A 14779-nucleotide genomic window follows, 5' to 3' on the forward strand; every position below is an offset into this window, starting at 1 on the left:
ACACACAGCATCTCACTGAAAAGTAACGGTTATGGAGTGGAGTTCTTCTATTTTTTGAAGGGTATTTCACCACGTCAACACCAGACTCTTGTTTCACTCTGTTGTAACTTCATCCAATATACATGCTGGTGTGTTACAGCATTCTAGCTTAACCAAACTTAGTGTTAATTTTACGGGTTAAAACTATAGGGTCTGCGGCTTTTAAGTCTTAGACTCAATTAAAGATTCTTGAACAAAAAGTTACAGGAATGTCAGCTTCATGACACCCCAAGTCATTCCATTATTGTGATATCACAGCACAAAAACACTGAAAATGGACTGGCTTTGGTGGTGTTGTAGTTGTGCCATCAGATGTAAGGCCAGTAGGTAATGGCTTCAATCCCCAGTACCGGCTTCCACCCAGAGAGAGTTTAACAACTAATTGGATAGTGTAAGCACACTACAACCTCTTCTCTCTCGCTAACCACTAACCACTAACCCACTGTCCTGGACTGACATCCCAGATATAGCTGAGGTGTGTGCCCAGAACAGCGTGCTTGAACCTTAGTTGGATAAATGAACCACCAACTCACTGCCCATGACAGACAGCCTAGATAATTGAGGTGTGCACGCAGAACAGCATGCTTGGAATTTAAAAGGACGAAAATAAAAGAAACCATCATTATGAGAGTACTGCTGGAGTAATACATGTCCCCTATTAAGCCCATCAAATTTTATTATATCCTAAATTCAAGGGCCATAGACAAGCTATACAAACATTTTAGCTCGACATCTTGAGGCACTGCAAAAAAAAGAGTCCGGAAAACAAATATTTGTATCTCCTATGTTCAGGGGCCAATACTTTCCATGAAAGGCAAACATCAACTGTAACAGTACATGATAAAGCTATGCACAAAATTGCAAACTGAATATCTCAATGTATTGTGGAAAGAAAATCTGGAAAACTACATGTGGGACAGACGAATGGACAGACAGACAAAAAACGTTTGTTTTGTTTAATGACACCACTAGAGCACATTGATTTATTAATCATCGGCTATTGGATGTCAAACATATGGTCATTTTGACACAGTCATAGAGAGGAAACCCGCTACATTTTTCCATTAGTAGCAATGGATCTTTTATATGCACCATCCCACAGACAGCATAGCACGGTCTTTGATATACCAAGAAATAGCCAGACAAACAGAAGGACGGAGATAAAACCTATAGGCCCCTCCAGTTGGACGGGTAGGGGACCGATAAAGAATGAATATAACATAACAAAACGACTCACAATCATGAACTGTTCATCAAGTCCGATCTTCCTCACTCTGTCACCATCCAGCTTGTTGATGAGGAACGTCATCCCAAACACAACTGGCAAAATACAACAATTATAGCAATAAAGTTTATTTTGCTAAACAACACCACTAGAGCACATTGATTTATTAATCATCGGCTTTTGGATGTCAAATAATTGATAATACTGACGTATAGTCTTAGAGGAAAGCAGCCACTTTTTTCCATTAGTAGTAAAGGATTTTTATATACACCTCCCCACATACAGGATAGCACATACCATGATGTTTGATATACCAGTCGTGGTGCACTGGATGTAATGAGAAATAGCCCAATAAGCTCAGTGATAGATCCTAGACCGATTGTGCATCAGATGAGTGCTTTACCACTGGACTACGTCCCACATTTTGATGAAGAGAAAGAAAGACAGCAAAATCACTGCTGCAAACATGGACTTTAGTCCTAACGGAAAAGCAGCAAGCGTCTTTTATATGCATTGTCCCCTAGATGTGATAGTGGATATATACTATATGGCCTTTGATGTACCAGTTATAAGCACTGTCATAGTCAGGGGTGGCACCATGGGGCTATACATGCCCCTTCCCCTCCAATCACACCTCTTCCTCCCCTACAACCTTTTATATCACACCTCTTTTATTTCCCACCATCATTTATGCTTGCCTGATGCTTTATAAGACAAGGGATCTTTTATATGCACCATCCCACAGGCAGGATAGCACATACCACGGCCTTTAATATACTAGTTGTGGTGCACTGGCTGGAACGAGAAATAGCCCAATAGGTCCACTGACGGGGATCGATCTTAGACAGACTGAGCATTAGGCGTGCACTTTAACACTGGGCTACTTACTAATGGAAAAATGTAGCAGGTTTTCTCTCTAAAACTATATGTCAAAACTACCAATTGTTTGATACCAATAGCCGATGATTAACAAATCAATGTGCTCTAGAGGTGTCGTTAAACAAAACAAACTTTCTATTAGACACATAAAAGACAGTACAGTTGCACCCTCATCCCAATATAAAATCATAGCTACGCTAATGATGAAAAACCCATTGAAGGTCAGGGTTTTTGCTAGAAAGAAAGTTTTGGGTATGACGCTATGAAATTTAATATTTACAGTGTGTGTGCTGAATGCAACCACAGTCAACAGTGGGATGGGGACCTCCCCCAGAAAGAAAATGGGCTATAGGTTTAAGGTTAAAACAAAACAAATCATACAGTAATGATAAGAGTCATTAATTTTTTCAAAATCTGCCAAACATTTGGATATGTTGCCATACCCGCTATACCCTCTGGCAAAAACCCTGTGGGTGAATTTAAATTATAAACAGTTTAACTGAATGGACTATGTACACTGTGTACATGTACTTACTGATGAACCTGTACAGAAGACAGAACAACACGGTCCACAGTACGAATCCTGTGTGCCACACATGATCCTCCCTCACCAACGCCAGACCGAGAAACATGAAAATCACTACCTCACACGCAGAGCTGAAAAATAAACATTACAGTGTTACACAGAAACATGACTATCACTATCTCACACGCAGAGCTGAAAATAAACATCACAGTGTTATACACAAAAATTAATATCACTGTCTCACACGCAGAGGTGAAAAATAAACATTACAGTGTTATACACAAACATGAATATCACTATCTCACACGCAGAGGTGAAAATAAACATTACAGTGTTATACACAAACATGAATATCACTATCTCACATGCAGAGGTGAAAAATAAACATTACAGTGTTATACACAAACATGAATATCACTATCTCACACGCAGAGGTGAAAAATAAACATTACAGTGTTATACACAAACATGAATATCACTATCTCACACGCAGAGGTGAAAAATGAACATTACAGTGTTATACACAAACATGAATATCACTATCTCACACGCAGAGCTGAAAATAAACATTACAGTGTTATACACAAAACATGAATATCACTATCTCACACGCAGAGCTGAAAAAATAAACATTACAGTGTTATACACAAACATGAATATCACTATCTCACACGCAGAGCTGAAAAATAAACATTACAGTGTTATACACAAACATGAATATCACTATCTCACACGCAGAGAAAAATAAACATCAGTGAAAACAAACATGAATTTCACTATCTCACAGCAGAGCTGAAAATAAACATATGTTACACACAAACATGAATATCACTATCTCACACGCAGAGCTGAAAAATGAACATTACAGTGTTATACACAAACATGAATATCACTATCTCACACGCAGAGGTGAAAAATGAACATTACAGTGTTATACACAAACATGAATATCACTATCTCACACGCAGAGGTGAAAAATAAACATTACAGTGTTACACAGAAACATGACTATCACTATCTCACACGCAGAGCTGAAAATAAACATCACAGTGTTATACACAAAAATTAATATCACTGTCTCACACGCAGAGGTGAAAAATAAACATTACAGTGTTATACACAAACATGAATATCACTATCTCACACGCAGAGGTGAAAAATGAACATTACAGTGTTATACACAAACATGAATATCACTATCTCACACGCAGAGGTGAAAAATGAACATTACAGTGTTATACACAAACATGAATATCACTATCTCACACGCAGAGGTGAAAAATAAACATTACAGTGTTATACACAAACATGAATATCACTATCTCACACGCAGAGCTGAAAAATAAACATCAGTGTTATACACAAACATGAATATCACTATCTCACACGCAGAGCTGAAAAATGAAACATTACAGTGTTATACACAAACATGAATATCACTATCTCACACGCAGAGCTGAAAAATGTAACAGTGTTATACACAAACATGAATATCACTATCTCACACGCAGAGCTGAAAAATAAAACAAATACATGAGAGTAATTTGATTTATTATGTACTTTTGAAAAGGTTTTTGGACAACCACTATGCTAAGTGACAGCATATTATAAATTTGAGTTAAAGCCGCACACCCTAGTTCCATCCAGCGAAAATAAATTATAATTTGGTTAATCTACAAACCTGTAACACACTTAGATCACGTTTTTATCAAATGGAGTGAAAAAGCAGGTTTCATCACACCCCATGTCCCAATTGCTTGAAATAATTTTGAAAGTTAGTATTCTGATGTCACCGGTAGATGTCGCTCGAAGCACAACAATGCCTACGTCACGACAAATTTCACAGACTTGGGGTGCGTTCCTTTCACCTCTCCTGGACATGTTCCAACTGTTCTGTCCTGGTTGTATCCCCTCTCCAGATATCGTAAGACTGAGCAAAATTATCTTTTACGCAGAGGTGAAAATTGAACATTACAGTGTTATGCACAAACATGAATATCACTATCTCACACACAGAGCTGAAAAATAAACAAAAACATTAGAGAGTGATGATATAACTTATACAGTATACGTAATGTCGATTTACTATGTAGGCCTACATTTACTTCCAACTTTTAGAAAAAGTTTTGGGGCAACCACTGTTTTTGCTAAGTTACATCATATTATTAATTATGTAAATATTATTGTGATAATGTATCTTTAAATATAAGGGTGTTTTTTTTTTTGAAAATGTAAAAAAAAAAAAATCACCAAAATATCACATATTTTATTGTTATTATATTTTACTCTATAGAAATAAAGTTCCTGTGCACCAAATTAAATGGTCTCAAACCAACTGCAAATTTATATGTAGTTGAAATTTTTATTTGTGTGAAAACACCATTATTAATTGTGCAAAATGATCTCATAATTAATGTTTACGAATGACCAAAAAGTAATTTCTTGGAAACAATTTTATTTTTTCTTCAGTACTGTTAAATATATATCTTGTCCAATACATGCACAGGAATCTGAGTATATACAGGTAGTTGGGAATGAAGGAAGGGAGGAAAGAAATGTTTTATTTAACGACACACTCAACTCATTTTACATACAGTTATATGGCATCAGACACATGGTTAAGGAAGGACCACACAGATATTGAGAAAGGAAACCCACTGTCACCACCTCATGGGCTACTCTTTTCGATTAGCAGCAAGGGATCTTTTATATGCACCATCCCACAGACAGGATAGTACATACCACGGCCTTTGTTACACCAGTTGTGGAACACTGACTGGAACAAGAAATAGTCCAATGGTAGTTGGGAATGATTCAATCAATTTGTTTAGTTCTGTCCGAGTTTATCTGTTTAGACATACCTCATAGTCCTAGTGAAATATTTCACAGTCGTACGGGAATGGTTGCTGATGTTGTGGAAGGCATAGTGCACCTGAGTTACGCCACAGCTAATAAGACTGAAAACAGAAAATCACAAAAAACATTTAAATTATTTAATTATTATTTTAAACATTCTTATACATGCATGTATGTAGACCACACTATAACATCAGTGGTGTATGTGTTCAAAAGCAATTTGACTGGTACCATCATCTTATATCATATCACATTCATCAGATGTTAATTATAGGCACAATAACAAAGTTCACTAGAGACACCACTAGAGCACACTGATTTATTAATCATCGGCTATTGCATGTCAAACAGTTGGTAATTTTTACAGTAGTGTTAGAAGCAAGGGATCTTTTATAAACACCATCCCAAAGACAGGGCAAAACATACCACGGCCTTTGATATGCCCGTCGTGGTACACTAGCTGCAACGAAAAAAAGACCAATGGGCCCACCGACCCGGATCGATCCCACACTGACCATGTATAGAGCGAGCACTTTAGCACTGGGCTACATCCTGCTCCTATTATGGACGGAGAAGCCGGTGAAAGTCGACACCTGTGCCCATGACAGGCGTGTGCTACCACAACTTGTTCTGAATGTGCATGTTAAAACCTATGACCTGACCTGACCTTAATCATTATTTTAAAAAAATATTACATTTGCATATATGTAGACCACACTATAAAATCAGTGGTGCATGTATTCAGAGGGACATGCAGGTGCATGTTCGCGAACAATTTGACTGGTACCATCATCTTATATCATATCAGATTGATCTGATATTAATTATAGGCACAATAACCAGTCTACAGAACAAAGTTTAAAAGTTAAAATTTGTTGTGATAAAGTTTGTTTTGTTTAACGACACCACTAGACACATTGATTTATTAATCATCGGTTATTGGATGTCAAACGTTTGGTAATTTTGACATGTAGTCTTACAGAAGAAACCCGCTACATTTTTCGATTAGTAGCAAGGGATATTTAATATGCACCATACCACAGACAGGATAGCACATACCATGGCTTTTGATATACCAGTTGTGGTGCACTGGCTGGAAGGAGAAATAGCCCAATTGGCCCACCAATAGGGATCGATCTTAGACTGACCACGCATCAAGCGAGTGCTTTACCACTGGGCTACATCCCACTCTATATGTTTTGTTTAACGACACCACTAGAACACATTGATTTATTAGTCATCAGCTATTGGATGTTAAACTTTTGCTAATTTTCACATAGTCTTACTCAGGAAACCTGCAACATTGTTCTATCAGTTGCAAGGGATTTTCTATTTGCACCATCACACAGACAGGACAACACATACCCACAGTCTTTTATCATCTCACATGAGTGCTGTACTGACTGAGCTACATGTAAACACTGTTCCCCTGATCAATCTAAAGTTAAAGTCTGTTTTGTTTAACGACACTACTAGAGTACATTGGATGACAAATATTTGGTAATTTTGACTAGTAGTCTTCAAAGAAAACCTGCTACATTTTCGCATTAGCAGAAACATGGTCAATCTATGACCCATTGAACAACAAATAAGTGCAGAATTTTATTACTAAATTAAACGAAACAAGGTACTCAAGCACGTGTGCAGGATTTGATACAGGGGGAGTCTAGATTGTGGTAAGCAAAGTTTCTAGGGGGGTCGAGTCATGCTCCCCATGAAGATATATTTAAAAGAAAGAAAAGTTATTTGACTGGGAGAGGGGTTTGACCCCCAAAACATCCCCTCTGCAAATGTGCCTGGGTCCATGCTAATAAAACTTTTAAAGTCCAGACTCAATCTCTAATGACGTCACACATACAATTTGTATGGCGTTGTCATGACATTACTGTCTCAGACTCTATTAGTCTCGAGTCAAGACTAAAAGTTTTATAAGCACCAGGCCTGGCACTGTTGAGACAATAAATAACAGAATATGGTTAGATAAGCAGCAGGCCAAGTGTAAAAAGTTGCAGACAATAAATAATAAAATAGTTTCTGGTACATAATTATTTAAATATCTGTAGTAACTATGTTTAATTAACATTTTGAAAATAGTTTACACATTTAATCATTTATCATTACAAGCAGAAGTTTAGTTAATAAAATGTATTTATTGCATACTGATGCAAACAATATAAAAATAGGAATAGTTTCTTTCGTTTGTGTTCAGAAACTGATGATAAGATAATATTTAATATCAAACCCATGTGATAATTGAGTTTATTATCCATATGGTTCAACATAACCGAGTTAATAATGATCATACGAAGAACACGTGTAATAAAAAGTGTAATGACGTAATAGTGGGAAGCGATGTCATAACATGATGTTGCTTCTCCAGTCCTAGTTCAGACTGAGCATTTGAAATATGACGTCATTTCGTCGTCTCTTTCTAGTTGTGGCTGAAATATTTTTAGTTGGGTCTTGTTATTCATAAAGAAAACAACAATAATAATATGGATAACTAAGAAATTATTACACTCGCGTGTGTGTCGTACTGATTTTACGAAACTAGTGTCAGCATTTATGTATATTACCCTCGCTCTCGCTCAGGCAATACAAAAAGCCTGACACTCGTATCGTAAAATCAGTACGACACACAAGCTCATATAATAATCTCTATGTATTAACCCGGTTAATAATGGTATGCAAATTTAAAGGTATATGCACATTTGCAAAGTCTCTAAGCAATAATGTGTTTCTGTCAATGGGTTATTTGTTTACAAGCCAACAAGACCTGTGTACGTAAGCATAATGTTTAAATAAGATTTGGTTAAAATATGTGACGTCAAACTAATTTATGCTAATTGTGATTATGTCATATTACCGACTTTAGTACTGTGATTTACTAAATATCAAATTAACATGTTGTTTGAGAAGTGTTACAGGATAAAAAGAATTCGCAACTCATGTTTTTAAATTATAAAAAATTAACCTCGTCTAGTTAATTGGCATTTGCTGAGGCAAAGCACATACCACAGCCTTTGACCAGTTGTGGTGCACTGGTTGGAATGAGAAAAAACCAAATCAGTTGAATGGATCCACCGAGGTGGTTCGATCCTGCGATGCAAGCACCTCAGCCGAGCACCAACTGAGCTCCAATCTAATGATGTCATTACAAAGTGACATCATCAGAAAGTGGGACAGGCCAAGTAAAACTATTCAAGGGTTTATAGTTAGACTGTATATTATAGACTGTATATTTATCCCACAATCACTGTATACATAGGCAAGATATGATGACTAGATAAATCTCTATATTTTCAGTCATTGACCAAAAATATAGGTCACTCGACTCAAGTGTTTCAGACAAGATTAAAAAAAAAAAATCTTTAAATCATTTGTTTAAGTACAGTAAATACAAATAACTTTTAGTTTTGCGATAACAATACAAAACTTGTATATTTATTATGATTTAGAGTTTAGAAACACTTTTTGAATGTGACAAAATCTTACAAAATATGATGTCATGTATCGTGTATGATGTCATACGGCAAAAGCCTTGCTAGGTTGACGATGCTCAATTTGCTTACACAAAAATGGAATAAATAATGATTTTCCGACTATTCCATAGGATTGCAGGATAAAAGAAATATCCTGCTCAGATCGAATGGTTACTGCCTTAAGAGCCTCGGCTTTATCCTGCTCAGGATGAAGCGAGTCGAATGGCGAATTCCCTATGTACTTTCCCAGGTATTTCTTTTAAAAAAAACCATGAGACATTCAACTGATTTCGTGGAAAAAAACATGGCAGTTTACAATATGTTTGAACAGAAACATGAAAATATAGTCTTTGGTTTAATATGATGAATATCGAAGCTTGTATTGTGGGCAGAAATAATTGTGACATGTCGAGTTATCAATAACCCCAATTTTTAAACTCTTCCTTCTTACATTAAATTTTTGTTTTTTAATTATGATAAAAGAATGGTGCATATGTGCATTTACAGTAAAGCAAATGTTTCAATAAAACCTGAATAGTGTTTTTACAAAACCTCTTAAGTCCATAATTGTTAAAAATGGATTTGCAGTGCTTAATCCAAAATGAATTAAATCCCCTTATGTATATGCAGCTGGTTTATATCAACCATACATGTATATTAGGGGATATGCAGCTGGTTTATATCAGCCATATATAAGGGGATATGCAGCTGGTTTATATCAGCCATATATAAGGGGATATGCAGCTGGTTTATATCAGCCATATATTAGGGGATATGCAGCTGGTTTATATCAGCCATATATAAGGGGATATGCAGCTGGTTTATATCAGCCATATATAAGGGGATATGCAGCTGGTTTATATCAGCCATATATTAGGGGATATGCAGCTGGTTTATATCAGCCATATATAAGGGGATATGCAGCTGGTTTATATCAGCCATATATAAGGGGATATGCAGCTGGTTTATATCAGCCATATATAAGGGGATATGCAGCCGGTTTATATCAGCCATATATAAGGGGATATGCAGCCGGTTTATATCAGCCATATATAAGGGGATATGCAGCCGGTTTATATCAGCCATATATAAGGGGATATGCAGCCGGTTTATATCAGCCATATATTAGGGGATATGCAGCCGGTTTATATCAGCCATATATAAGGGGATATGCAGCCGGTTTATATCAGCCATATATAAGGGGATATGCAGCCGGTTTATATCAGCCATATATTAGGGGATATGCAGCTGGTTTATATCAGCCATATATAAGGGGATATGCAGCTGGTTTATATCAGCCATATATAAGGGGATATGCAGCCGGTTTATATCAGCCATATATAAGGGGATATGCAGCTGGTTTATATCAGCCATATATTAGGGGATATGCAGCCGGTTTATATCAGCCATATATAAGGGGATATGCAGCCGGTTTATATCAACCATATATAAGGGGATATGCAGCTGGTTTATATCAACCATATATAAGGGGATATGCAGCTGGTTTATATCAGCCATATATAAGTGGATATGCAGCTGGTTTATATCAACCATATATAAGGGGATATGCAGCTGGTTTATATCAGCCATATATAAGGGGATATGCAGCCGGTTTATATCAGCCATATATTAGGGGATATGCAGCTGGTTTATATAAGGGAATATGCAGCTGGTTTATATCAGCCATATATTAGGGGATATGCAGCTGGTTTATATCAACCATATATAAGGGGATATGCAGCTGGTTTATATCAGCCATATATTAGGGGATATGCAGCTGGTTTATATATGATATATAAGGGAATGGCGCATATCAGCCATATATAAGGGGATATGCAGCTGGTTTATATCAACCATATATAAGGGGATATGCAGCTGGTTTATATCAGCCATATATAAGGGGATATGCAGCTGGTTTATATCAGCCATATATAAGGGGATATGCAGCTGGTTTATATCAACCATATATAAGGGGATTTACAGCTGGTTTATATCAACGATATATTAGGGGATTTAATCCATTTAGGATAATCTGGTTTCTAGACAAAATATTTAACATAGAGAGAAAGAGAGCTCTATTTATAAACAACTTTGGTTCACTCACCAAATTAAGGGTGACCATATAAAATATTTTAGTCGCCAAACAAAGAAATGGTAGCATATGCGACCAAATCAGTTACAACGTAGAGAGTTGTATATATACATGTTATAACTGAATAAAATAGTTTTAATAATAATCATTTTCTCAAACTGATATCTTGTGGACTTTCAGTAACAAAGTTTTGTAAAACCACTCTTGATTACTTTGTAGCCTATGTGGGCTATATTAGACCGGCCTCGGTGGTGTCATGGTTAAGCCATCGGACATAAGGGTTTGCAGCCTGATACCGGTGTAAAAGGACCTCCATAGCTTAGGAACCATAGTCCTACCCGGACTTTCATTCCTGGTTTATTTTTAAGTTGTTTTTATCCTAGGACTTGTATTCCTACCTGACTTAAATTCCTTCTACAGAAATACTAGTCCGGCAAATTAGATGTCCCTTTATTATACTCTGCAATTTGCACGAGCTGCCAGAAAGACACGAGAAAGAAAAGAGGTTTTGGCAGCCTTCCCTGGTAGTGTGATGGATAAGTGTACGAGTCTCTTAAGATTATTGTGGGTTCAAATCTCCATGTCAAAAAATATTTTTAAGTTTGAGTATCAACTTAATTCTTTCTTTACGTCATAGACTTGTGGATCAGACACGTGAGTGAATTTTTGTAATCGTCTTACATTTTTGTTACAATACTGAAGTAGGACGAATATCTTGCTTTTTTGAAAAGTATATAAAGCAACTATAGATATAAAGTTGGCTATATGTCCATGTTTTCAACACGAAGAAATATACCCCCCCCCCCCCCTCAATATGTAGCCCAAAATTGTTTTTAAAATATATATATGAAAACTGGTAACTCCAAAAAAACTAACATTTGGTGAACAACAAAAAACAATTTCTATATGCACCAGCATAATGTTTAATAATATGTTTTGTAAGTTTATATTTTGACGGTAAGTCACAATCTGATTAATTGTGATTTTCTAATCTTTGTCCGATCGGACTTCCATTCCTCGGATTCCTAGTCTGTGGGACATGTATTCCTAGGAATTTAAGTCTGTGGGACGTGCATTTCGAGGAATGTAAGTCCGTGGGACTTTTATTCCTGGTACTCCTAGTCCACAGGACTTTCAATCCTAGTATTCCTAGTCCTCTGGAATTTATTTCTTTATTTATAACTAGTACTATAATGATCAGTTACTACAACAGGAATAAGTTTGACTTTTATTGATGAACAATTAAAAATAGCATCAAAACACTTGAAATTAATTATCACTGACTGCCTTATGGCAGTTTCGACCATAAAAAGCATAAGATATTAGTTGGGGAAAGGGTCTCTGTATAATTATACCTGGCCGTTAGGAACATCATAAGCGTTCGAGACTGGGTGGAGGTGAGAGTGAGACAATGGCATCGTTCGGGCGAAATGAGCTGGCCTAAAATCTTCACCATGCATTTCCATAATTTTACTCACAATATTAGTTGTAATCCATGTAAAAATGCAGACTGATTTGTTTGGAATCCTATTTAGCATCTTGGTAGTAATGCGAATATAAATATACGTTGTGTTCCAGATTCGGACATTTTCGTTTCATTCGAGCAATAATGATCAGCATGCCTCTCCCACCCCTTCTCCCAAAAAGGGAGTCTGAATGCCTGTTGCGACCAAAACGGGCAGGTGTAAAAGTGTCATGTGTAGTTAGTCTGTTTAAAAGGATCTTTGTAAATTGTGTGTGCATATTATTGACAGTATGATAATTGTTCAGGGATTACTGTTTTGTTTTAGTCGGAGTAGTAGCCCATTCAGCTGCTAAAACCCACTCTTAGTCATTGATATTTCTATTAATTGATAAACATTAATGAAAACCATTTAACATATTTGTTTATCGATGGTATGGTTTGTTGGGACTAAGATATCATAGAGGCTAGAGTCTGATATGTCATATGTTAGACCAAATTAATTTTTAAAATGAACAAACTTGACAAAGCAGGCACATGTTCAGTAAGCTATGCAGGGGAGAGGTCAAGAAATTTGCTTTGAAGAGGGGTGTTTAGAACACGCCACCCCACCCCACACCCTATGTACACGCGCCTGCAACATTATTGACAGAAAGGCACAAGCTTAAAATTATATAATAAAAAGATAATGTATGTAACGCAAATATCACATTTTTATAGTTAAATTATTATTAATATTAATATTAATATTATTATTATTATCATTATCATTATCAAATACCAATATATAATGCCTAACAGATAATTGTGTTGGTATATCATATGGGCAAATTATACTTATTTGCGAGTACTAATATGCTTCGAATTATGGTAAATGTTTTTGAGTTACTTTTAAATGTTTAAACATTTATTAGTTGGAACAATACGCAATGAATAAAGACCTTGGTTCTGCTCATGTAATAAGGTCAACAAAATGTGTACAAACAAATATTGGAATAAATAGAAAATATTTAAATAAAGAGAGGCGCTAGTATCCTAAGTTAATTAAATAAACCAAAAAGGAAACTGTTTTTCGTTTTGTTTACATTTATAATTTAATTTTTATGTGTACGACCGGACTTAAATTTTGATTGTCCAGGAATGCAAGTCCGGCCCGGACTTGATATCCTGGCAGTCAGACCAGTATTCCTAAGGAACGTAAGTCCTAGGACTTGCATTCCTAGGTATATTAGACCTAGGACCTGCATTCCTAGGAGACTAAGTCCGGGCAGACAACTGTTCCTACGGCCTTGCATTCCGTTTACACCGGCTCCCACCCAGAACGAGTTTTAACGACTCATGGGTAGGTGTAAGGCTACTGCACCCTCTTTTCTCTTACTAACCGCTAACAATTAACAACTAACCCACTGTCCTGGACAGACAGCTCAGATAGGTGAAGTGTGTGTCCAGGACAGTGTGCTTGAACCTTAATTGGATATAAGCACGAATATAAGTAGAAATCAAATGTGTATATTGTAGAGAGATGAGAAAGTGATAAAAGAGAAAGACGCAGACCTGATAATACCCGAGAATTCAAAGAGTTCAGCAAGAAGAAAGCCGAGATATGCCATCGTGTATATAACAAGTGGTTGTAGTACTGAAATAAAATATAACACAACAACAAACATTATCATCATCATCTTATAATGTATATCATATATATTAAATACTAGAAGAAAGCCGAGATATGCCATCGTGTATATAACAAGTGGTTGTAGTACTGAAATAACAACAAAATATAACACAACAACAAACATTATCATCATCATCTTATAATGTATATCATATATATTAAATACTAGAAGAAAGCCGAGATATGCCATCGTGTATATAACAAGTGGTTGTAGTACTGAAATCAACAACAAAATATAACACAACAACAAACATTATCATCATCATCTTATAATGTATATCATATATATTAAATACTAGAAGAAAGCCGAGATATGCCATCGTGTATATAACAAGTGGTTGTAGTACTGAAATCAACAACAAAATATAACACAACAACAAACATTATCATCATCATCTTATAATGTATATCATATATATTAAATACTAGAAGGAAGCCGAGATATGCCATCGTGTATATAACAAGTGGATGTACTGACTCAACAACAAAATATAACACAACAACAAACATTATCATCATCATCTTATAATGTATATCATATATATT

The 14779-nt window shown here is 36.0% G+C and overlaps 1 protein-coding gene across 1 annotated transcript in view; it reads right to left on the reverse strand.

The window, feature by feature from the left end:
• LOC121370086 (sodium/hydrogen exchanger 1-like) overlaps positions 1 to 14779 on the reverse strand; it is a 62753-nt gene that overhangs the window by 8066 nt on the left and 39908 nt on the right. The window contains exons 11-14 of the mRNA XM_041495190.1: positions 14116 to 14197; positions 5531 to 5626; positions 2679 to 2800; positions 1277 to 1359 (exon numbers count right to left, since the gene is read on the reverse strand). Of these exons, the coding sequence (XP_041351124.1) occupies positions 1277 to 1359; positions 2679 to 2800; positions 5531 to 5626; positions 14116 to 14197 (383 nt within the window). The remainder of the gene's footprint in view (positions 1 to 1276; positions 1360 to 2678; positions 2801 to 5530; positions 5627 to 14115; positions 14198 to 14779) is intronic.

The sequence above is a fragment of the Gigantopelta aegis genome, chromosome 1 (assembly GCF_016097555.1).
Source record: "Gigantopelta aegis isolate Gae_Host chromosome 1, Gae_host_genome, whole genome shotgun sequence".
Lineage (NCBI taxonomy): Eukaryota > Metazoa > Mollusca > Gastropoda > Neomphalida > Peltospiridae > Gigantopelta > Gigantopelta aegis.